Source organism: Pleuronectes platessa, chromosome 11 (assembly GCF_947347685.1).
Source record: "Pleuronectes platessa chromosome 11, fPlePla1.1, whole genome shotgun sequence".
NCBI lineage: Eukaryota > Metazoa > Chordata > Actinopteri > Pleuronectiformes > Pleuronectidae > Pleuronectes > Pleuronectes platessa.
The window spans coordinates 4,745,973-4,771,984 of NC_070636.1; the positions used below are offsets into that span (position 1 = coordinate 4,745,973).

Sequence of the window (26,012 nt, forward strand, 5' to 3'; positions counted from 1 at the left end):
TTATGGTGTAAAAACTGTTGGTTATCTAAAAGCTTACATGAAACCAACTCCAGCCTTTAGATTGTTAATATTTAACAACTATAAAATCAGAAACTGGGACAAAATCAAACTACTCTGTCACCAGTTTATTAAGTCAAAAAATAAATACCCAACCAGTATTTCTGTTACTCAGCTATTCCTCGCTGATATGGACAAATACTCACACCTCTCTGTAACAGTTAATATTAAAGCCTTCATGAGAGTAACATTTACAGCAGGATTGTTTTACTAGATGACATGAGTGTGTTGCTAATAAACTGCAAACTGACTGCATGTGGACAACATTCAGCTTCCTGGAAAATAAGGAAACGATCTTAATTAGGGAAAGTGAATCACTGCTTCTTCTTCTGCTTTGTCTCTTCACACTGACGACGTTTTTCAGGGCAAATAATCGACTTTACATTTCAGCCTGTGTTCAATCAAGTTGGGTGAAACTTTATAAAACTATTTCATTTATGGATTTTTGACATTTCGAAGATGGGAGCATCTGAGGAGCACTTGAAAGCAGCATACCTCATCCCACTGTGAGCTGTGACTGATCCAGGCCCATTCGAGTTTGGCTTCAGCTGCTGATGCTAAGTGAAAGATGAATCACCTTTTAATTATAAAGAGCAACAACACTTATAAATAAATAGAGCAAGTGACCAGGGGGAAATTCCTCTGTGATATCACGGCTCTGATTGGATCAGGTGATGCTCAGTGTAACAATGAGGAGAGCTGCTTGTTGTGATTGTTTATTTCATGTTGACATGAACGTTTAAATGAATAACGTCTGTCAGTAAGCTGCTGTTACATGACACAGTGTTTATGAATGGTTGGGTGACTCAGATGTATCGCACACATGAAAAATACACAACTTGTGTGTTAAAATAGTTGGCATATCTTTATTTATTCAAGAATTTAAGGAATTAATAGATGGTGTATTGAGTTGTTTACACTTCAGGGCTTCTAGGTTCAATCTGACGTGCTCATTATGTTACTTAAATAGATCGCAATGATAACAGAGAGCTGCGGGTTTATAATTAAATAAATTCTAGGCCGGTGAAATTAACCGTTTAAGGCTGCGTCAGGGTCTGATGGCCGCCCTCAGCTTGGGGAAGAGTCGGAGGGCGTTCTGTGTGGTCACCTCCATCACCCTCTCCAACGACACACCTTTAATTCTGCTGATGTACTCGGCGCTAACAGAAATGTTTTTGGGCTCATTTCTCACCTGCAAACACGACACAAAGAAAAACACGAGAGCAGATTTAAGCCATTTATGCCAAAAATATGAATATAGAAGGAAAGAATATGAGGGTCAGAATTTAGAGGAAATATAGATTTTATCACCAATTTCTGCTAAATATACTGAGTTTGTAGATTTCAGCATTTGCTTCATTCTGAGGCACACAATATCTCACCTGCTTTTCAGGACCCAGAGCAGGGGAGTCAGTTTCCAGACAGATGTTCTCCAACGGCAACTGTTTCACAAGTTTCTGCTTCTTGGTGGAAAAAAAACCACACAGAAATAAACCGTCATCAATCATTAACATATAGAGCGATAACGTCAGCCAGTGAACACAAAGTCAACACGTGTGTCCCCATGTTGTGTGACCTAGAAATATTCTCATACAAACAACAAGTATATTAAAGTAATTTCTGACGAGATCAGTGAAATATTTAGAGTCGTTCTGGAGATTTAAATGCAAAATGAGAATCTGTGGGTGAGTTGTGATACTGGTGGACCTGGTAAAGCAGGTTGGGTTTATATACAGTGTGTATTTTACATATAAAACCGCTCTATTGTACCTGTTCACTCCGAATAATGGACGGTGGGATAGAGAAGAAATAGCCAGCCTTCACTCCCTCCATGGCGACAGACGGTTTCCCATCGAAAGCATGGAGCAGGGCTTTTTCTACACCTAGTGACATTTCAGAGGAACTGCAGTTTACTTCTCTGACGTCCAGGTGAAGGATTCATCCACAGGTCACCTGAGAAACCAAACTGTTCACCTTGTTCCTTCAGGAGGTGGATGGTGGGTCGACCTGCCGACCGCGAGTGAACATTTCTAGAAATAAATCACAAAGGAAACACACTTGTTACAGGAACCTGCAAGATATTAAGTTAGGTTTACAGTAGATCTTTATGGGAATTCAAAACACAGATTAAAAAAGCAGTGTTTATGTATTTCCATCATGTATTACTCACAGAGGGAGGTCCAGCTCCTTGGCTATCTGCGCCTGACGGATGAGGACCTGCCTTTGAGCGTCTTTATCGGTCTCACATTTGATATATCTGGGTGTGAAATCCAAACCAACCTTCAACAAAAACAAATGTTAGTGAACTGTACCATACCTGCAAAACAACACCCGTACAGAAAACTGCTCTTCAAGTCAAGACAGAGGGAATCTTTACCTCCCCGATAGCCACAAGGTGGTCTTTGTATTTCTCTATGATGGGTAGAGCTGCATCTAGATCCTGTGGAAATGATAGAACCAAAAATAATTCATTACAAGACCGATATTAAAACAAATCACAAAATTATCAACTGAATTGCAGTGTTGTCTATCAAATTGTTGGTTAAGAAAAAAGACATTATCTTAATAGCCTCTAGTCTTACTGAGCAATGTAGATAGTGGGCCTGTCCCTTTGCAAGTTCAGTGGAGGTGAATAGACGTGTGTGGTCATTGAACATTTAAACAGACCAATAATAAGCAGAAACTAGAAAGGATGCCCCCATTATATTAAAAAATAATTAAATTAGTTCTAATAATGTCTTTAGTTCAGTTTAGGTCATCAGGTTCCTAAACTTCAATCCACTTGTGACAACCCTCCTAACATCTGTCTTCCTCTCTGTTTGGACTTTATTTTGAAAAAACTGACACAACGGTTACACACACGGTTCAACAACTACACACACACACACATTCCATACAGTTAAAGTTGTTACTTCATTCAACACAATGCACTTTTGAATGTGTATAGCTTAAGTTTTGTATTTTATTTTACTTTTTTTCATATTAAGCTCTTTCCACTTTGCTTTTATTTTAATTTAACTATTGCACTGCTGAGCGGTTTCTTCTTGTCCATCACAGAGTTGTGTACTGTTAAACTCTGTGTTCAAGTGCATATGACAAATAAAAGTTAAAAACTAGTTCTGTGGATTATCCAGAGTGATGATGAGGATATTATTTCCTTAGAGAAGTGTTTGCTCGTTCAGGTTCATTTGATTTAACCTGCTGTACAGCTCGATATCACTCAGTGGTTTGAATGAACCGACCCGTGGGAAGTGGTCAGTACCTGAAGAGAAGCTCCTCTCTGCTGCTCCGGGGAAACCTCTTGAACAGGGTGAACTCCTAAGCAGGGGAAAATAAAACCTGGAAACCTACGACAACAAGAACAAGGTTAGTGCTCACGTGTCCCATCAGGTTTAACTGGATCCATCTTGTCCTTCCATCACCTCTGGGACAAGGAGATGATCTTTTCAAATTCCCCAGCATGCTCTGCGACGGCCAACAGCGCCAACACTCCAGCCTGAGGGCGGGAAACAGCAGATGAATGAGCTGGACATGGACAATAATAACTGTTCTGTTGTATTCTAGAATCAGCTGACAGGGTTTCTCACCTTCTTGGAGTTCTCAACCACTTCCTCTAAGTCCTGGCGATGAAAAGAGAACAGTGAACACAACTTGGGACATTGATATTATTAATAAACCACTGTTATGTGTTTAAATACCTGGTCGAAGTCCCGCGCAGAGATGTGACAGTGACAGTCGATGAAACCCTGCATGTTCACAACCAAAACATGCCCACTTCCGGTGAGAAACTCCAACTGCGCATGTGCAAACAACATAACGAACGGTGCGCGAGGTTTAGAACGCGGCGTCTGCCGGGAGGGCGGGGTTCTCTTCAGGCTCAACTCCGATTGGTTGGAACTGGACGGCGGGATCAACAAATGAACAAATCGAACGCTTCAACAATACATTCCGTTCACTTCCGCGTCGAGTGTCATCACGTGACTCTTCTGCAGACACTGTGTTTATCTATCACGTGATTCCTGCAGGTTCATTCGACTCGGATCATCGAACCGAGCGCTCCCCCCCCCCCCCAGCTGACATGGGGACTTTCACGGTGTGCTTCCTGCTGGTGTCGGTACTGGTGATCGGAACCAGCGGGACCAGCAGGACCAGAGGGACCAAGTATGAACCCAACTGGGATTCGATCGACTCCCGGCCACTTCCGGAGTGGTACGACCAGGTGAAGTTCGGGATCTTCATCCACTGGGGGGTTTTCTCTGTGCCCAGCTTCGGCAGCGAGTGGTTCTGGTGAGTGTCAACATGGTTCAACCTTATTATACTTTATGTAATTGATTATATTCCTCCAGAGTATACAATACTTTACTAACTGGGACTTGGTTAAATTGGGAATTGGGGCCAGTTCTAGAAACAGTCAAGAACAAATAAGTTAAATTTTGTCGCTTTTCTGGAGCTTTCAGGCATGGTCTTCATCAGCAGGTGGATATGCACATTTTCATTGTGTTTCAATTCATACATTTTCCATATTTCCTGTGCACTGTTCCCAACTTGTCTCTATAAAGTCTGATCATCTGACTAGCCACAGCTCCCGAACAGGTTTTAAACTGGTTTGCTCAACTTCCTCTCCCAGCCCCATCCACACCAACAGCCCAATGGAGTCAACACAGGAGAGATGTGCAGACGTAATAGTTTCAGTGGTTTGAACCAGCTGCTAGTGAAGATCACGTGATGAGACTGAAAGCTCCAGAACAGCTGCTAAAGGAATGAAATGGATTAAAACATGTTGGATGTTTATTCATCCACGAAAAGGGATGATTCATCAGCTCGTCATAAAATGTTATCAGGAAATCTTTATAGGATAAAACAGTTTATTGGCTTTCCTCTATTTAAAAGACATAAACAGTATAAAACAAAGAAAATCATTGTTAAATTGTCACCATGCCTTTTTCATTCAACGTGTTGTATTTATATCCCAAAATTACCTTTCACTTTTTTTATCAATTTATTTGAGGTAAATACTCATAGATGAGGGGAATCCTAGAGGAAGTAGTATGTAATCAAAACAAGAGAAATGTGCAGACATAATAGTTTCAGTGGTTTGAACCAGCTGCTAGTGAAGATCACATGATGAGACTGAAAGCTCCAGAACAGCTACTAAAGGAATGAAATGGATTAAAACATGTTTGATGTTTATTCATCCACGAAAAATGATGATTCATCAGCTCGTCATAAAATGTTTTTCAGGAAATTTTATAGGATAAAAAAGTTTATTGGCTTTCCTCTACTTAAAAGACGTAAACCAGTACAATATTGTCACCATCCCTTTTTCCATTTTCCTTCAACCTGTTGTATTTATATCCCAAAATTACCTTTCACTATTTCATCTATATATAACATTTCATTTAGCTGACGCTTTTATCCAAAGCAACTTACAATAAGTGCATTCAACCCCGAGGGTACAAACCAAGAACAGCAAGAATCTAGAAAGTATAATTTCTTCAAAAAAATTAAGCAAAACCTCAAATATATTTGAGGTAAATACTCGTAGAGGAGGTAGTTCTCTCCCCCCCCCCCCCCCCCCCCCCTCACTCAGTTTCACTCTGCCTCCCTGTTACAGGTGGTACTGGCAGGGGAAAAAAGTGCAGCCGTACGTTGACTTCATGCAGAGGAACTATCCTCCGGAATTCAAGTACCAAGACTTTGCTCCGCAGTTCACCGCCGAGTTCTTCGATCCCAAAGAGTGGACGGACATCTTTGCGGCGTCGGGGGCAAAGTACATCGTGTTGACAACCAAACACCACGAAGGTGCAGTGTGTGATCCTGTGATTCAGTTTGCTCTGTGTGTGGGCAGGGTAGAACATACTCCCACATACTTGGAGCACTAATGCTGTTATTTCTACCACAAATAAGTTGAATTTTTTTTAAATAAATGTGTAGGTTTCACACTATGGGGCTCAAAAACCTCCTGGAACTGGAATGCAGTGGATGTTGGACCCAAGCGAGACCTGGTGGAGGAAATGGCGAGCGCCCTCCGCGCTAACAGTGACCTTCGTCTGGGGCTGTACCATTCCCTGTTTGAGTGGTTTAATCCCCTCTATAAGCAGGACGCTGCCAACGTGTTCAAAACAAACTACTTCCCGACCAGTAAAACTCTGCCTGAGCTTTATGAGCTCATCGTCAAGTACAAACCAGAGCTGCTGTGGTCCGATGGGGACGGGAATGCACCTGACACATACTGGAACAGCACTGGTTTCTTAGCCTGGCTCTATAACGACAGGTAATAGGAGAACAACAAAACACAAATTCATCCTTATAGATAAAAACGTCACTTGGTTAAATATTTTTTTTTTGTGTGTGTTTGTGTGTTTTTCCCACAGTCCAGTGCGAGACACCGTGGTGACAAACGACCGGTGGGGTTACAACACCATCTGCCACCACGGGGGATACTACACCTGCAACGATCGCTACCAGCCGGGACACCTGATCAAACACAAATGGGAGAACTGCATGACCATTGACTCAAAGTCCTGGGGCTACAGACGCAACGCTCCGCTCAGCGACTACCTCACCATCAAGCAGCTCGTGGCGGTGAGAAGAAAAATCCCTTTAACCTTTGAGAGGTTGTGTAACTGCTGAACTGAGACCAAAGCATCCGGTGTAACTAAATGGATTATTGGAAGAAATTAAAATTTGGGGCGAGACAAAGAAACTATAAAACTGATCTTAAAACAATCAGGAATGCAACATATTTTATTTTGTGAAGAATATATATGTTTTAATTAGTAGCCCAACAGTCCCCCTGTTAAATGAAATTAAAACCTAACAACTCCAGGCAGCAGTTGGTTGAAAATTCAGAACAAGCGAGAAAGTTGAAAACCTGGTTGCAAGACTTAAAATTTGCAGACAGGGAAGGAAATGGTTGAGACGACCACATTTAAAAAAAGAAGTTCCAGGTTCTCTTTAAAATTCGGGTTCTCACTCATTATTTCAGTTTTTCCTGTTTCTTATTAAGAACACAAATACACTTTTTCCCTCCTCTCTCATCCTGTTTATTTTCTCCATTAATCAATCAGAGTAAAAAAAGCTCATTAACGATTGCCTAGAAGCTTGTCAACGTATTTAAATTGCTTTATGATCAACAATTCAAAACCCAAAGATTTTCAGTTCTAAAGTATAACCATTAAGTCTTATTCAAAGGCCACGTATGACTAACTGACTGAGAGACTGTGTTGTTGTGTGTGTCAGTCGCTGGTAGAGACCGTGTCCTGCGGGGGGAACCTGCTGCTGAACGTCGGTCCCACACACGAGGGCAGAATCTCTCCGATCTTTGAGGAGCGCCTGAGGCAGATGGGTCAGTGGCTGAAGGTGAACGGCGAGGCCATCTACAACACGACAGCGTGGAGAGTCCAGAAGGACAACGGCACCGCGAACGTCTGGTAGGTTCTCATCCCTGTTTGTGCATCATGTTTGGTTTGCAGTGATCAGACTCACAAACCGACACTGGAGTTAAAGTTACTGCATGTTTCAACAAATATAGATTTGATCTTCAACAGGTACACAGCCAGACCACAGGAGAAGGCTGTCTTTGCCATGTTTCTGGAGTGGCCCAGCAATGGATCTGTGATTCTACATGATCCTGTGGTGAAACAAGGAGTGACTCAGGTAAGACGTATATCTACACTGTTTTTTATGGAAACTGATCAATACCAAGAAAACTCATTAGAAAAAGGTAAGTAATGTCTCCATTTGTCCACCAGAGGTCACTAATGAGGTTTCACAAGTATCGGTCAGACTCAGGGTTACGAAATCACAGAGTTTAACAGAAGTTGTTTATTTTTCTTTTAAACCATGATGATGTTAGTGATCAATTAGCATTAAAGGTTTTAGTGTCACATATCATTCATCTGTTAAATGTGATCAATCCCATGATTTTTTTTATTTATTGATCGATCTCATATTGTAGAAGCTGATAAATGCTTTTAAACATAAATCATTTGAATATTTAGCTGTTTTTTTCATGAATCACTGATCTAAACATGTAAAAAAAATTGTAGATGTTACATAATAAATAAATAAGTGGCAGCCACTTCCATCCTACTAGTGGTGAGAGAAATGAGTGTTCAGTATTTAATTAGCGGCTCAGCACATTGGCACGCCCGTCAGACCACACTCAAGGATCCAATAACCGGAAAAATGAGTATGACTGGTTGTTCTCCCTCTCTGCCAACATGTCGCCCTCGTTCAACCTGTCGTCTTTGTTCTATAAAAGGTGGTGCTGGTCGGCCACGGTGCTGTGCAGTGGGAACCAGTGCAGCCCAGTGGACTGCGGGCGCTCCTGCCCCCCCCGGCCTTCATGCCGGGCCAGTGGGCCTGGACGCTGAGGCTGACGGGAGCCACTTAGAGGGAAACCAGGGAGCTGGAGCTGGAGGCCCGGAGAGGGAACCAGCTTTAAATCACTGAACATAAAACTGTGACGTGAAATCACATTCATCTGTCCTGAAATGAGTTCAAATCTGAGGCTGAGGGGGGGAAATGTTTTTTTTTGTGGGTGTTGTCTTTTATACAAACTGACATGAAGGGACTTAACAATCATTTGTCTGTAGCTCTATAGCTTTGAATCTTATTTAAAGATAAATATTCATCTGCAGGGATAATGTGACAGATGTGATCTTCATATCATGAAAGATGAAAATATTCTTTGTACGTTGTGATTTTTGTTACATATTTGCTGCTTTTCTGTATTTTTTTTAACGAGATTTTTCTGCGGCCTGATGAATGTGGTGATTTGTTTGATTTGCACTATTGAGGAATTTTTAAATAAAACGAATAAAGCTGTTGAGCGTCTTTTTCATGATCTAACACGATTCTAATTTAAAACAGGCCGAACGAGAAGATCAGCTCATTCACTAACTCTGCTATGAGGTTATACATCATTATTGATTATTGATTGTATAAGCTCAGCTTGGACCCTCGTGATCACTGGGTTGGCTATGCAGCAAACACCAAAGCAAATTCCCCGCATGTTGAAAACCTCCCTGGCAACAAACACTCATTCTAATCATCCAAGGTAATGCGTCTCTCTAGCGCCCCCTGCTGCTCGCATCTTCAACCGCACCGCAACTATGCGGGTCCTTGTATCGGCTGACGGCGCAAAAAAAACAACAACGACCTCTGATCTCCAGCTGCGCACATCTGGAGCAGGTAAACAACAACAACATCCCTCTCGTGCATATAGAAAGATATGCTTGATGACGTAATGCGCGTGTGGTGTCTCATTGAGTCTCTGCTGCTCCGCGTCATTTATTTGTTCTCTAAAGCCCCCGCAACTGTGCGTGAGTGACCCCGCATGCACGAGCTGCGGCGGCTGCAGGTGTGTGTGTCACCTGAGCTGCGGAGTTCAGTGCAGGGCACAGCTCTCTGTTGTGTCTGCTCCCCGCTGCACGCCTTTAAAGTGGGTGGTCCCTCTCCTGCAAATGTTCCATGACGTGTGGATGGGGGGTTTGCAAGGGGTTCTCACGTCCGTGCGTTTCCCCCCCTCAGCGGGCAGGCTATCCCCGGCTCATGACCGCGGATCCCCTGCATCACCACAACAACACGAGGGACAGATGCAGAGGATGAGGCTGAATGTGAAGCTTACACACATGCAGTGTTGCAATGAATATTGTTATAGTATAATATGAAATACGTTAATTTAACATTTTATTTAAATGTATTCATCCATAAATATAAGAACATAAACATTTTCTTTGTTTTTTGTCAAATCCAAAAATAAATTGATATTTGATACAATAGATGAATCGTTTAATATGCATTTTATTTTCTTCGGGATGGAAAAATAAATGCAATGTGATCCTTAAAATGTTCATAAGGTTTGTTTGCACAACCCCACAATACATTGTTTGATATCATAGAAGATTTATTAGGTAAACAGCATTTTATTCCCATGATTAACTGTTTGGCTTAAAGGTTCAGTTTGTAGAATGTAGTGACATCTAGTGGTGAATACATGAAAGAGAATCTGCGGCAGGTTTCAGTTGTCACGAAAACTCAAAAGCAGTTTAGTTTTTCCAGTCTGGGCTACTGTAATAAAACATGGCGGCCAACGTGGAGAGGATCCGCTCCTGATGTAAATATAAAGTATTAAAATATAAAGAGACCATTCAAGGGTAAAGAAAACATCATTTTATTCAATTTATACAAACTAGGATTGTTTTATATTCAATTTCTTCCAACGGATTCCTTTCACCTGAAAGGAGCAGGTGGCATCTTACAGTCTAATATTTAAAGCTTTAAGACAGAAGAGAAGCAGCAGACTCTTTTAAACCAACTCTATATAATGTGCTTCAGTGGAATCTTTGTATAATCTTAAACTGAATCACCCCTTGTTGCTGCAAATCCCATTCAGCCCAGTTTCCTTCCCAGTTAAATATTCCCTCATATTACACACAACATTTCAACATGATCCACATCCTTCAAAAATCTAACTTGCATTCTGGCCACACAAATCTACTAATATAAGAATACCCCCCCCCCCCCCCCCCCTTTCCATCCATTCTCTCTAAATTTGCAGAGCTAATCTTTGGATTTAGACGAATATTTGAGGCTTTGTTTGAGAAACTCTGCAATTTCCTCTCTGTGCGCTGAAGGTGAAATATAATTGGATGAGCCTTCATATGTTTAGATGGTTTGGTGGATAAGCTGTGAACCAGAGGGAGGGGGAACCACTGCAAACTGCTCTTAACTGTACCGGGGGGGGGGGGGGGGCACTGGGAACCGCAAACCACCACTTTCATCATATTCATGCATGCATGGTCACTTTCTGCTCCAGAGAAATTCCTTAAATATGCAGTCAAATCTCTTAAAATGGGAGAAAGTGAAGCAAGAAGTTTAAGAACACAATTATTTAAACATTATCTTCTCTCCACTTCCTCCTGTTGAAGCCCAAATATCCCAGATATTGACGTTACCCTCTGTCGCTTGTGACCATTTCCTTTTGAGCCAGACTTTGTACAGTCGTGATCACGAGGAGTATACACACCCGACCAATCAGGAGCTGGTCTCAGCTGTCAATCATGATGTTTTATTCTCTAATTTCATGTTGATTCACATTGCAAGCAGCTTTATTTTCACCATATGAGCACATCTGTGTAACCTGTAGCAGCGTTTGATCCCATGTTCGACGTGGCTCATTCTCTGCAGTGTTGAGTGCTGTGATCAGTGGTCGTAATTATATATGTAGACAGGAAACTGGGAACCTGGTACAAGCGTTGGCGTGGTCGCCATGGAAACACACACACACACACACACACACACACACACATACACACACACAGACACACATCATGTCAGTTTATTTCCAGGGCACTGCTGTGATAATGGCAACGAGCTCGCCTGCCTGGTTTGAGAGGCTCTCACTCAGAGAGACGGATAAATGAAATGAGGGTTAATTGATCGCAAGGAAGGGAATATATTTTTTTAATTTATTTATTTAAATCAATTATTAATGCACGGAGGCTGGCAGGGGTTTGTCTTTGTGTTTGAGTCGGCTGCTCGTTCAAACAGCAGTGTTGAGTGTCCCCTGGAAACGATATCTCAATCCGCCAGATGACAGCAGGGAGGAAAACCTCATTCCTTCCATTCATAAACATGGCACCCCCCCCCCCCCCTTCACCCCCCTCTCTCTGTGCTGTTCCCTCTCTCTCTCTCTCTCTCTCTCTCGCCCCTCCCATGAGCCCTTCCACTAATAATATCATTAGAGGCCTGCTAGTAGTCAGGTGCATGTGTGGCATTCAATCACATGCAAATTTGTGGTGGATCTGAGGCGGTCAGCGGAGGCGCGGTGCAGCTTTGGATCGTGGACATGCCGAGCGGTGTGGAACATCCCGGGGGACAGACCATTATATTTATAGAGACGGGCGACTTGACCTTCACTGCACACAGAGTATCAGCCATTTTAGTGCTGCTCCTCTAGATACTGAATCCAGCTTAATGGACCTCAGCTGCACTGCAGATTAGTTAGCTTCAACTTCATCGTCGGCTTGTTAGAGGCTGTATCTAATAATAGCTCCCTGCAATTCCATACTGTGGAGGGACTCTGTCAATACATAGTCTCTGTGTTCGCCGCTGTGTCAGGCTCCCGGCGAGTCGCAGCTCTCCAAAGGAAACGCACTGTGAAATTGCAGTTTCACTACGCAGCAAATAAAACTCTTGCCGTTCGGGGTAAAAATCTGGAACTCGGCGGTGAAGTTCATCTATAAGTCGTTACATAAGTCTCAGGGCTTTGTTCTGCTGAGTAAGCTTTATATTAAGAGTAAGGCCTCTGTTAAGTATGCCTTACCCATAGTAAGCACAGCTGGTGCAAGCCCTAAGCCAAGGACTCCTATTCATAGAGGCTCCCAGTTGTTCTCACCCCGATGGCACAGGGGGAAACTGAGGAGGATGGTCAAAGGAGGTTAGGTATTTATAGTTGTGTAAACTATATTGTGTCAAAAGGCCAAAGTTCCACACATGTGACCCTGAGTGATCGTAAATCACATTTGAAATCAGGGAAAGACCTTGTTTGCTGTGTTGAGGGGAACAAATTCAGACTCGGACAAATTGTAATGGAAATAAACATTGGCAACAGCTTGTCAGCAGCTTCGGGAGGCGTCCCCGAGTTAAAAAAATCAAAGTTAACTCAAGTGAAGTCCAGTTTGTCAAGAGGTCTACCTGTAGCTGGACAGGTTGCACCCCCGACAGGTCGCCAGTGAATGGTTTGATAATACAAACTGCAAGGGGAACTTCTGAAAAAACAGGTAACAAATTAATTCTAAAAGGTAAACAACTAAATTGAGCAAACTGCTAAGCTAACAGCAAATTTGCACGTGTGACTGACTCTGCTCAACATTTCAACTTTAAGTCAATTGATATCCTGCTATACACAAAACTGTGTAAAATAATATAGAAGTAAATGCAAATGAAGTGGATCCAATTGATAGCATAAACATTTACCAAATACATGCAGGGAATCTCTCAAACACTTCCAGCATAGATTTTGGGGGCAGGTACTGATATTTCAGCTGATAATGTAAAAATAAGGAAAAAGAAAATATCCAGTGTATCTCAAGTTGTAATTAGGACAATAGTTCTAATTGTGGCTTGATATTTTCCAGTAACCATAAACCCTATTATACGTAGCTAAAAATAAAAAGTAAACAGAAAAACAAATATAGAGATCTTTAATGTAGAAAATAAGAATACATCATGTCTGCATTGTTTTTATACCTGCAAACTGAAACAAAATAGCTGTGAAACAACTATGGATATATGAGTCGGGCTCTACTAAATACAAAATTTAAAATAAAACATTAATAAACAAAAAACTTGAACTTGATTCATAAAAAATACAACACCCTATTTTACTCCTGGTGAATTCTTGTTGGGCGGAAGTGTTTAGATCCAGAGGAGTTGTTGCCTAAATGTGGAAACGTCTCCATGTCACGCTGAACTCGTGCGTCTGATTCACAGGATGAGGTCTGCAGCTGCACATAATCTGCCGTATTGTCCTAGTTTCTTGCCGTGTTAATGACACCCTCATCACATCTCTCTCCATTCACAAAGCAAATCCTGTCGTGACGGGAGAGAGCTGCCTCTGAACGGGCTGTGGGTGTTTCAGACGTTTGGAGAACATGTCTAATTCTTTTCATCCGCTTCCTCTCGAATGTACGCGCTGAATGGGAGCATGCTGTCAGAAATGTACATTCAGGGCGGCCGCACCGTGTGATTAGTGTCTTTCAAAGCGTCTGTAAATTCTGCAAATCCTCCTCTGCTCTTGCATACATCCACACACACACACACACCGTCCAACAGATAATAATAATAGTGAACGAACATGTGTACCTTTGTGTCTTCCCCCAGATCATACAATTCGTGGCTAAAATGATAAAAGGACTGAATCCAGAGAGGTGATGCTTAGCTCTTTACATCATGACATCCGCACTGTGTGTAGAGCGAGGCAGCTGCTGCTCTGCTCTGAAACACAGCGAGAGAGGAAAAGAGTCCTTAAACGTGGGCTGTTGTGTAATCCCTCCCAGGGCCCCTTTGCTATTTTTGTGCCTGGGTCCGCACGTCACGGTTGGGTATTTTCTCTGGTGACTAGCTCGCATCAATAGATCTTCTAATGTACACCCAGTCAGCCAGCAGCTTCATGACTGATGGGACTCTACCTCGCTGATCTATTTCATTATTGTCACCCGGACATGAGGAGAATGGAGAAACGGAGTACACGGCATGAGGAATGTCACATGTGACCGTCGATATGGGACAGGGACGATTCAAATGCCAGGTTTGTGTGAGGATTATATTTGATGTCTGAATGTCAGCTGCTGTATGAGCCGAGGCGTTTTTCCCATCAGACCGTGTGCTTTATGCCATTCTGCTCCCGGTGAGAGCAGCCGACTACTTGTGCATGCTATCTGCTGTGCTGCTCCTGGTGAACCACAGAGGGTTTTTACCATCCAGCCGCTGTGAAGCCGGTCATCTCCTTATGATATATTTATGGATTTGTTGTCAGCGTGAGGCTTCATGCCTGTTCCCTTTCATGGCCAACTTAGCCTCTAATGATGTAATGCAGCAGCTCTCCACAGCCAGCATTTTTCTGTTCATTGTCATCTCTCGTGTGTAAACCAGTCGGGGATGTGCCCCACCATTGCAGCCTGTTCAAATGTTTGTCTCCATACAGTCATTTCTCCATCCATGCGGACATACTGTACCACAGTGTGCCCACAATTGTCCCCAAACACACCTACTGCCGCCCACCTGCCTCCTGTTGTTGCACGTCATTGCTGCCGTGTCATATATTTTCGTTTGGGTCGGTGCTCGTTACCCGGAGCCAGAGACGTTTGCAGTGAGAGGGTTCTACTGGTACAGTCTTTACACAAAAAGTCTGGATCTGCAGTGAGACTCGTCAGTGAGACGCTGAATGCGTCGGCTCGTGTTGCTCACGCTTTTCAAAGGTATGCATTGTTTCTGAGGGTCTTATCTCGCTCTCACTCTGCACCCATATCCCCCTTCCCTCCTCTCGTGGCTCACAGAGGATGGAAACTAAGCAATGAGGTCAGACCGACCTTGAAAGGGAGCTCCCTACCAGGCCTCTGAATGTTGTTACCCCCCAAGGCACCCCACTTAGTTTACCTCTGTAAACCTTCCTGTAAAAACATGGATCCTTCCAGCCCCGACACAGCCCTCTCCCCATCATTCCTACTGTAAGCCTGCATTATTTTGTGTCTCCTCTGCTCTGGAAGAAGTCCTCAGATCTGCCTGCAAGCAGAGCTACTGAGCCATAAACAGTCGAAAGAGGGAGTGGGCAACCATGGGAAAAAATATTTTTATGGGAGATTATCCTTACTGCTGCTTTCACGCATCCCTCTGCATCTCGAGTCACCTTGGATTCATATCCTCTGGTCTCTGCCTGAAGAGCGTGTGGCGTGCTAACAAAGAGAAAAGAGAGAGTGTGAGAAAGAGAGTCGGAGGATGTCCTAATTAAGGGGAACTCAGAGGGTTTGAACCAGATAATCTTACATAACCTCGTTAGGGAGGACACAGTATTTGATACTGAGAAGATGGAAACGACGTGCCCTCAGAGACTCGTCCCCCTGCTATGAAACCAGAGTACAGTGGCAAGACCGATTCACTTGTACCACAGGCGCGGTGAAGCTACCGGCTGAGGTCCGGGGGTGTTTACATACAGTATGTACAGTAAATGCCTGTGCAGCTCAGCGTGGACACGATAACACCGCCACAAGTTAAAGGGTGTGAATGAATTATCGTATAAGATGAACAGTTGCGGATGTAGTGAAGGAATATTTGGGTATTTATATCACATCGGACGAGTAGGAAGACTTGTCATACTTCATTGCCCACACTCACTGTGTCGACTGTGTGTGCTGGCATGCAACACACACACCACACTCATGTCTTTTCTGACTTTATGCCTCCTATCTTCTCCGGTTTCAACTATTTGTATGTGGGCAGATGATTCGCTTTTCATTTGGCAAGCAGAGCCTGTAGTGGAGCTTGGATTTCTTTTTTCTTCTGATACTGTGAAAGGATCCATCGAGGGATGAGTGTTGCGCGTCAGCCTTGGCTCTAAATGCTGTGGCATGTGGCAGCTTCTCATGCTGGAGCCTTGTCTTGACAGAAATTAAGTCGTGGACAGGAACTGAGTCAGAGTCGGATATAAAACGAAGTAAATCTGTGGTTTAGTTTGTTTTCTAAGTGTGTGCAGCCACAATGCAAAATACAGTATATTGATAGTTATGCCCTCTATGGTGCATTATTATCAATTTACTCATTCACAGATGTTTGTACTTAGAATAGTAACTATTCTAATAGGAGTGACATTCCATATTTAAAAAAGAGGAATGGATTTTTGAATTAAATGGAGTTGAGACAATTAAATACATTTTTCCATTCAGCTCTCTTACACACCAACGCCCTCAAAATAAACGTACACACACAGACATCAATGATGATGCAAGAACAACAGTATTTGCGTGTACTTTACCATAAAGGCACGTACAACTAGGTGTGTCCACAGGGCTTCAGCACCATTAGGTTCTGACCTTTGGCTTTTTTTATAAGCTGATAAAGATACTTTTTTTCCATTCCTGCTGCGATGGAGCTCATTATGAATTTTATACTCCAGTTTTATTAGGAGGACTTTTGGGAAACAGCCTTGAAAAGTTCTCAGTCTCAAGGAGTGAAGTTGAACTCAGATTTCTGTTCCACTCATCTTCAGTTTAAATCTGTAAGTCTATGATGTATATTATTGCAGATCATACATCAATAGTCTAACTTTGAACTCTGTCTTGTTTCTTTCAGATGACCCTTCCCTGCAATCACTTCACACGCATGTTAATTTCACTGCAGTTACATAACAGATATTGTCCTTGAAGATCGATCCCAAAGAAAGTGACATTGGATTCATGGAGTCACTTGAAACTACTGCAGGGGTGAAAACCCCCACAGAGGGTCAGGACGGAAACATTGCACAGGCAAAATGCACATCGGAGGCTGCACAGACTGGGGGGAGTCCATCGGGGGAACTGGAAGGCAAGGGGTGGCACCAACAACTGGAAGAAGCTCAGAGCCAAGACACCTGTGGTTTCAAAGAAGTATCTGACTCAGGGAAATTACTACAATTAGAAGATCAGCCCTCCCAGTCCACCCAGTCCGCAGGCCATCCAGACTATGAGGTGTCTTCATATCCAGTACAGTCCACAAAACAATTTCCCTCCGGCAGACAGAAAGCTGGGGGCCACTTGGGTTCTGCACAGACTGCCGGACCCACCTCTCACAGGAAATCATCCGGTTCACTTGAAGTCCAACAACAGTGTTCTCATTCAGAGATGGATGAGCTGTTGGACAAGGTGGAACCTGCGTGTAAGGTGGATCAGAAACCACAAAAGCCTGGGAAGTATGTATGTGATTACTGCGGAAGAGCATGTGCCAAACCCAGCGTGCTTAAGAAACATATTCGCTCACACACTGGGGAACGGCCCTATCCCTGTGTCCCCTGTGGATTCTCCTTTAAAACCAAAAGTAATTTATATAAACACAGAAAGTCCCACGCTCACTCCGTCAAAGCTGGAACAGTGCCATTCTCAGAACTTGGTTCTTACAATGCCAACACAGACCAGGGGTCTTTTGAAGGGGAAGGAGAATTATTCTCCGATGCTGAGCAAAGCACGGACACGGACGAGGACACTCTTAACGACCCGCTGCTGCTGCTGGACTCTCCGGTGGAGGGATCGGATAACACTGCTGTAAAAGTACTGAATCTCATTGCTCAGAAAAAGGGAGCCACTTCGATGTCAGCCCAAGATGGTCCATCCCAGCCTCAAGAAATCAATGCACCTTGTGCCGCTTCCGAGGCTAGCCGTGCAATTCAATCTTGCACAATCAAACAGAGGCTTGCACTTCGGCTGTCTGAAAAAAGAAGCAGCGACTCGGAACACAATCTGTCCCTTCCCAGTCAGTCCAGCAAGGGCAGCACGGACTCCGGCTACTTCTCTCGCTCCGAAAGCTCTGAGCACCAGACTGGTCCGCCCAACACCAATGCCAAGTCCTATCAAGAAATCATGTTTGGAAAGTGCTACAGGCCGAGCCCTAAACAGACGACGGTCTGCAGCACAGACTCGAGTGAATACACCAGGAAGCGCTCAGAAAAAGGTGTTTCCCGTGTCTTCACCCAGGAGAAAGACACCGTGGAGTCGATCAAAATAAACACCAAGTCATTCATGAGGGATGAGGTGAAAGAACCCCAGTCAGACTCTGATGTGGGGCCTCTGATCAGAAGCAACTCAATGCCAGCGTCCTCAGCCGTGTGTCTGACGATGCCTCAATCCCTCAGAGGCAGCCATTCGTTTGATGAACGAACAAGCACCGGGGGCATGAGGAGACTCAGGCGGCAAGCTGCTTTCGAAGTCACTGCACATGACGGGCATGCAGATGCTGACAGCCATGGAAAAATGGGTGAGTGTGGCATATCAGCCTCAGGAATGGAAATGGAAAATTACCCCTCAATGGCGTCTAATATGAGCCATCAGAGACATGCAATGGAACTGGCAACACGGAAGCGTCGGAAAGAGAAGCGGGAGGAGGAGGAGTTGCCCGTTCAGTACGAGGGCCTTCATGAAGAGAATGAGGAAATGTTTGATTCAAAACAAGACTATGATTCAAAACAAGCTGCTCTGGGCATTTTGGCTTTAGGGAAAGGACATTCTTCAAGTGTGCTCACACAAATTGAGAGGTGTGACATGGACATATCAGTGAGCCCGGAAATATCTAGTCGAAAAACCTTAGGGAATGTGATTTCAGTTATTCAGCACACAAACTCCATAAATAGGCCTCACTCAGAACAGTCAGAATCCTACAAGTATCACGGGCACAGGCAGGAAAGTATTTCTTTACTTCAAGCTATGGAGGCAGGTGAATCATATGAAATGGAACGGAGTGACAGTCGACTACGGCAGTCATTTCAAATGGGCCCCAAACTTGTGAGACAGCCCAACATACAAGTCCCAGAGATCAGGGTCACTGTGGAGCCTGACAGTCCAGAAAAGGCTCCGGAGGTGCAGGTGAAGGAGCCAGAGAAGCACGTGGAGGAGTTTCAATGGCCTCAGAGGAGTGAAACTTTAGCACAATTCCCTCCGGAAAAACTCCCTCCAAAGAAGAAACGTCTACGACTCGCTGATATCGAGCACTCCTCTGGTGAATCTAGCTTCGAGTCCGCCTGCACCAGTCTCTCCCGCAGTCCGAGCCAAGACAGCAACTTATCATACAGCTCCACCTTCTCCTTTGACAGGGAGGAGAGCTTGAAGTCCCTCTCTCCAGCCCGGCAGGATGAATTTGGCAAACCACTAGAGCTCTTAGCAGTGCCAGGGAGTGGGCACTCCCTCTCTGTGCTCACCCAGCGTCAACAACATGAAATGAGACGCTCTTCCTCGGAGCAGGCGCCGTGTAACTTGCGCAAGGAGTTCCCAGAGGTACGCAGCATATCATTTGACTATGGCAGTCTTTCTCCAACATCCAAAGTTAGACACGTGGACATCAGCGCTGGCCTCTCTGCTCTGAACGAGAGAAGGAGGGGCAACTTAGTGCGACAGGAGTCTCTGAATATGGACACTGAAGTTGCACAAGTCCCATCACAAGTGTTTCCACAGTACCTCAGCAGCACTTCCCCTCCGTTCACGGCACTTACTGCTCTACCGCAGACTTTGCCAATATTTTCCACAGGGAATACATTTCCCCAGCTGTCACATCCAAGCCTGTTAGTTCCCGTACGAATACAGACCCATGTGCCATCCTACGGCAGCATCACATACACCTCAGTATCACAGATTTTTGACAATCAGTACGACAGTGTTAGCTCTACTACAGTCACCTCTCTGCATCAAGCTTTACGTTTGCCTGGAATTCTTGATTCTCATAATGTATCAGCTCACACCAAACCACTCTCTTCACACACACTCAGTGTCGAAGCCCTTGATTTGTCCTCAGCTAAACTCAAGACGGGCATCCCACTCTCTCTGACTTCTAGAACCATCTCAACCACTAATGCCTCCAGCGGTGGTGCAAACAAACGGATGCTATCCCCCGCCAGCAGCCTCGACCTTTTCATGGAGGTCAAGCAGCAGAAGCGCGTGAAAGAGGAAAGAATGTTTGGGCAGATTGTAGAGGAGATGAGTGCTGTAGAGTTGGGAAAATGCAATTTGAGTGAAGAGAAGGGGCATAGGTCAGAGATGCAGGGTGCATGCACACCTGATTTAAATAGGAGTACATTTATCATGCTTCAGCAGAAAGCCACAGAGGCCACTGATCACGGTGCCGAGTCGGCTATGGAAAGCAGCTCCCTGGAACGCGGCTCTCCCCCTTTCTCTGTGATATCAGTCAGAGAAGGCAAAGGCATTAGCATGGAGAAACGGATGCAGATGGATATGGTGGCACAGCTGGTTACCAGTCAAGACATCCTGACCTCAGACGTCAAGCCATCAAGACTGTCATCTCAGTTTCCAAGTCTTCGCACGACCACAGGTGTGAGCTGGTGTTTCCTCAACTACACCAAGCCGAGCTGCTCGCACAGCAACTCCCCTTTGTTCTCTGTGTACACCTCCTGGTGTGTGAGTTCCCACAAACCAAATCCTCTGGAAGTGAGCACCAGTGCCGCTCTGGCACAGTTCCGGTCCAAACAGAGGGGAGACAAGGTTATATACACCGTGGCCGCCATGTGTCAGCCGGGGACAGGGAAACTGGTGTCATCGCTCATCCTCTGGAGGCAGAGCATGGAACAGGTGAGAAATCGATCCCGTCCCATCATCGTTTCTGAACATATCACAGCTGTAAAACATTCAAAAAGCAATTTGCTCACTAGTTGGGATTGTTATTGTCAACATTGAAGATAAAGGAAATCTATTTATAGAGCAAATACCTACATTTAAGTTGCAGAGGCCGCCTCTCTACCTTAGCAACATACCAGTGAGATGTAGCTGTTGAAAATGGTGAAAATTTGAAGCGCCCTATTATCCAGAATTAAAAGAGCATTTCCCCCCTTGATGGTTGTGATGTCACAGCTTCCAGGCTGGGAAAACTATTACGAAGTTGTACTGCGTGTTTTTTCCCTCTGCAGCAGCATAATGCATGTTTGCACAACAGGCTGTGTAACACCACGCGTGACACACAATCCAGAAAGCATTGCGTTACGCTGTCAATACGTTGTCCACTTAGAAAGGAGGTTAACAAAATGTTTGTTCATCCGATTCAGCTGCAGAGGAAACCGGAGCCCAAAGAGGTGGACATCGGCTACGGGAAGAAGGTGAAAGACATTAGCTGCAGAGTGAAAACTGCCAAGGAGGAGTGGAAGGAGAGGGAGGCCACCGTGACCCAAACAGTGCCAACACGCATTAAGATCTTCGAGGGAGGGTCAGTGAGGAGATTAACATAGCGATTGTCATTTCTGCTGACAGCATACACAGCAGCTATATTACCGTGCTAGCGCAGGCAAGGCTTTCCAAGCCTGCTTTTTGATTCAAATGTAAACTGTCTCTCCTTTTCAGGTACAAGTCCAGCGAGGACTATGTGTATGTCAGAGGTCGAGGCCGGGGGAAATACATCTGTGAGGAGTGTGGTATTCGCTGCAAGAAGCCAAGCATGCTGAAAAAACACATAAGGACACACACCGACGTGCGACCGTACATCTGCAGGGTTTGCAACTTCGCTTTTAAAACTAAAGGTATTGAATTAAAAACGTGAAGGTAAAATGTTATGTTTTCAGCGTTTTGGGACTTGAGTGAAAATCTGTAAAAACAAATAAATGATCAGAAGAATTTAAAAATACCTTCTGCAGCAGCAGCACAAACGCAGCTATTTAGAGGTACTACACCATCCTGCAAAATCAGCAACTCGGCTGCACTGTTTCCTCATTTTACTTTTTACTTTTTGTTGCTGGGAGTTGGCTCCGTCTTCATGACACTAACCAGTGTCCTCTTGTGGTAGAAAAAGCTATTCTTGGTTGTGTAGGGACATCAAAAAATGTTTTTCTGCACAAATCTGCTCCTTATAAAAGGTCATGGTTTTTTAGCTTTTTGGAAAATTGGTAATTACCAAAAACCCAGAGCCTTACCTTGTACTTAATTTATCCTTCGACAGGAAACCTGACTAAACATATGAAGTCGAAGGCGCACATGAAGAAATGTCTGGAGCTGGGCGTGTCAGTGACGATGGACGAGGCAGAGATGGAGGAACATGGTAAGATAGTTGCATACATACATGTGCACCTATTATACCACAACAGATCAAACTAAACCTGTGCCCTTGTCTTTTAAAGTTGACGACAACCAACAAGATTCAAAGACAGGGGTGGGGGTCACGGCCAAACATCAGTTCTCAGACGCGGAGGAGTCGGACGGCATGGACGAAGACGCTGATGAAATCGACGAAGACGACGATGAGGATGATGACTACGAAGGCGACTCCACTCCAAAGTTGCGCTCAAGAAGTACAAGTCCTCAGCCCTGTGGAGTTACTTCTCTGTCAGTTACAGCCACCGCTGCCCTCCACGGCTGCTCCCTCAACTCTCTGCCCGGCACCGACGTCCGCCAACAGCCCTCTGGCAGATGGACAGACTCCGACCAGCGGCCTGTCCTCGCCAGCGACCATAGAGAGAAGTCTGTGGATGAAGACTCTTTGACCATGCTGTCTCCAGACCACGCCAGCTTCCTGTTTGACCCTTACTCCTCCTGTCTGCTCTCTCCGGGCTGGGAGTCTCCCATCAGGGAGCCCTCGCCTTCCCGCCTGCGTTACCCATCCCCAAGGCGAGAGCTCTCCCCGCGAGGTCGCTCCTCGCCCAGATGGGATACTTCCCCGCTGAGGCCCAGCTCACCCAGCTGCACGCCCATTCAGCATCTCTCCCCGGCTTGTATCGAGCGACCCATGTCTCCTGGATCAGAGCTGTCTGGAAAGCGAGACTCCTCGATCAGGGGCCGACAGAGAGTGGTGCTGAGAGCCGTTTCACCGCGTAGAGGTTCGCACCAACACAAAGGCGCCGGCGATAAAACCAGACACCAAGCAAAGATGGAGATGGCTCACCATCAAGGAGCCTTTGAAATGGAAATGGTACGTAGCATGATGTGTTGAGTTAAACTATATCCCTACTCAAGAAAACTAGGAGGGAGGAGAGCTTTATGTTGTCAAGGGTGTTCTCCGACTTTCGCTCAATGTCAGCTGTGTGTAGGTGATATAGATAAATAGTAGATGGCAAATGAGCCGAGAAGTTACAATCCGAACAACAAATATTACATCATCGTAGCACTAGAGTAAAGGTGAGTTGACGTTGCGATGACTAGAAACTTTATGAAAATGGGTTAGAAGATTATTCTGAAGTTTATGGCAAATATTTTTGAGTGCTTTACATTTCATTCTCACATTTCTGCGTGTTCCTACTGAAATGCATTTTCAGGAGAACTGATCTTGGCGCCGCTACAACTGCTACTAACGCTGCCAATGTGTCATTTCAGGATCAAAGAGGCAGCTTGGCTTCGACTCTCCCCGGCGCTGCCAGTTCTCATCACCAGAACATCCTCAGCCACCTCCCTCTGCACTCGCAGCAGCAGGCCCACAGTTTGCTCCCCGTGGTTCCTGTCGGAGGGCTCCAGATGTTACAGTCCCCGTCCTCGTCCAGCACTGATGTCACCTCCTCCCCGGCGCCGAGCCCACAGAGCAGCGAGAGCCAGCGCTGCAGCAGCAGAGAGGGATCTGTCCACGAGCCCGAGACAGGAGGAGAGGACATCGGAGGCCAGAACCAGCTCCCCTCCCACCAGGAGGAGAGCCTGAACCCTGGCGGCAGCGACACCGGACAGGAGGAGAACGTACAAACCTGTTTGAAAGCCATCGCCTCGCTGAAGATTACCACAGAAGAACCTCACTGAGAACCTGTTTTCTGTTTCCCCGATCATACCCAAGATCGAACACCCCCCTGCTACACCTGCAACCTTGTCGTGCTCAGCCCTTTATGCACATAACCTCATCTTTATCCCATTAGAGGCAATATACTGACACTTCTTCTGGTCTTGCACATACCCCAGAGCGCTCCTTTTTAATCTGAGTGGAGATCTAGCCTTCGCCGAGCAGAAGGAACCCGTCCTGTCTGGTGCGCTCTTCTCTTCAGAGACTCTGAAACGACTGGACGAGCGGCAGGAGGTGTTTTGCGAGGTGGAGAATCACTATTGGGTGCAGGTGCAATATGGAAAGATATTATGCTAATATGCCTTTTGTTTGACATAGTAGTTTGCGTACAATTGCACATAAATTATATTTATGGATTCTGTACAAATGTACTTAACATATACTCCTTAGATGCATACAAACAGTGAATTTTACTGTATGTGTACTTTGAAAATAGACTGTTGTTTAATGTAATCATATCGAGGTGTGATGCAGTAGTGCAGTAAATTAAGACTATTTATAAGGGGAGGGGGGGGGGGAGTACATGTATTATGAAACAGTCTGACCAAATTTTAAGTAGACGCTTCATGTGCAGTTTGGTGCTTCTGATCGAGCAGCAAGGGTCTGTGCCTTTTTTTGCTTTTTGTCGTTTCTTTATCAGAAGGTTGTCGAGTAAACGGAAAAAAGCCGAGGTACGTTATTCAGTGAGCGATCGCCCAAAGGAGAGCCTTCAGTTTTTTGTTCGCTCAGCTGACAGACGGATTGCAGCTTGATTTATGTGAGATAATCTTTAAAAAGAAAAAAAATCTATTTCTTATGTTGCATTTTTCTTAATGTTGTGATTTATATCTTGGTAAAATGCATGGTATTTGCTATTGCACAAAAATAGAGGAAGTTAATATGTAATTATGAATACTGTAAGATGTATTTATATATTAGAACGTAAGCACTTATTAATACTGGTAAATATTTGACTACTATTTATATGGTATATCTGTACTTATGCAGCGGTTATGCAGTTGGCATTTGCTTTTGATCTCATGTCTTCGCTTTGATTAAACAGACAGCTTTTGTCTCTCTTCTACGACCATAAGCATTTTATGAGTTTGGATTTTGATGATGCACTTTGATCCGTTCATGTTTGATGTGGAACCGGGGAGTAAACAAAAACAAAAAAAAACGTGTTGCGTTCTCGTGTGGTTTTATGAAACATTCCAGGTGTTTTTTCACGTTTCTCATTGTGTGGAACACGAGTTCAACGGGCGACGATGATCCGTCAGTCGCACGTTTTGCTGCATTTCAAGTGTAACTGGATAAATGGATATCACTTACTGTGAGAAAAACTAAAGTAATGATGTTGAGTTGGTGGCATATTACTGTGCTTCAGCTAGAAAATGTAAGTAATCATTCACGTTATGCATTACTTCTTCTCTGTATATATACGTGTATTTTTATGATTTAAACTATTTTTGCAGTGTTGAATTATGAAAACTTTTTACGTGGATTGTTTATATCTCTTTAAGAGGTAAAATGTCTGCAGTTGACATATATCAGAAGGTTTAATGAGGGCAAACGTATCACCCGTCTCATCTTTAAGAAAGAAACGAGTGTGTTCACATCTTCGATTGGTCAGGTGACCAGTTTGAGAACGGATTTCACAAATCTGAAAACACTCTGTTCACTCATGTTTACATAAAAAAAAAAAAAAAGACGACATTTACAAGGTGCACTGCTTTAATTTTGTGTTTCCCTTTCTGGACATGTACGTAGCTTTGATTTCACGGTCATGTAATTTTTTGTTTGTTGTGGTAACAGTGAAGAATGCTCATAAAATGTGAAGGGAAAGTGAAGCCTTTTCTTTGCTTTTGCATACTCAGATTGTGTTCTGTTTTTGTTGTGTATTCATTGTGCCTCTCATTTATATGAAATTTCCTGTAAAACACACGGAGGACAAATCATTTTACCTCTCAGCTAAGGTT

The 26,012-nt window shown here is 44.3% G+C and overlaps 3 protein-coding genes across 4 annotated transcripts; 2 read left to right on the forward strand and 1 right to left on the reverse strand.

The window, feature by feature from the left end:
* Positions 1–896: 896 nt before the first annotated feature.
* On the reverse strand, positions 897–3,874 carry LOC128450475 (putative deoxyribonuclease TATDN3). 2 transcript variants are annotated; one of them, XM_053433952.1, is made up of 10 exons: positions 3,756–3,874; positions 3,645–3,677; positions 3,480–3,553; positions 3,320–3,404; positions 2,435–2,497; positions 2,228–2,337; positions 2,032–2,087; positions 1,828–1,940; positions 1,440–1,517; positions 897–1,249 (listed from the first exon to the last, which is right to left on the reverse strand). In XM_053433952.1, exons 1-10 carry the CDS (start codon positions 3,870–3,872, stop codon positions 1,106–1,108), a joined length of 873 nt encoding a protein of 290 aa, XP_053289927.1. In that variant the 5' UTR covers positions 3,873–3,874; the 3' UTR covers positions 897–1,105. The 2 variants fall into 2 exon arrangements, with proteins under 2 accessions (XP_053289927.1, XP_053289925.1); XM_053433950.1 differs by having other exon boundaries at positions 1,440–1,520.
* A 154-nt stretch (positions 3,875–4,028) lies between these two features.
* fuca2 (alpha-L-fucosidase 2) lies at positions 4,029–8,890 on the forward strand. Its single transcript, XM_053433949.1, has 7 exons — positions 4,029–4,344; positions 5,672–5,859; positions 5,992–6,331; positions 6,432–6,642; positions 7,300–7,490; positions 7,608–7,716; positions 8,324–8,890. The coding sequence occupies exons 1-7, from the start codon at positions 4,136–4,138 to the stop codon at positions 8,453–8,455; spliced, it is 1,380 nt and encodes a 459-aa protein (XP_053289924.1). The 5' UTR covers positions 4,029–4,135; the 3' UTR covers positions 8,456–8,890.
* Positions 8,891–14,161: 5,271 nt separating this feature from the next.
* On the forward strand, positions 14,162–25,903 carry hivep2b (HIVEP zinc finger 2b). Its single transcript, XM_053433953.1, has 7 exons — positions 14,162–14,377; positions 16,915–20,885; positions 21,356–21,513; positions 21,648–21,823; positions 22,240–22,338; positions 22,418–23,205; positions 23,607–25,903. Exons 2-7 carry the CDS (start codon positions 17,019–17,021, stop codon positions 24,015–24,017), a joined length of 5,499 nt encoding a protein of 1,832 aa, XP_053289928.1. The 5' UTR covers positions 14,162–14,377; positions 16,915–17,018; the 3' UTR covers positions 24,018–25,903.
* Positions 25,904–26,012: the final 109 nt, after the last annotated feature.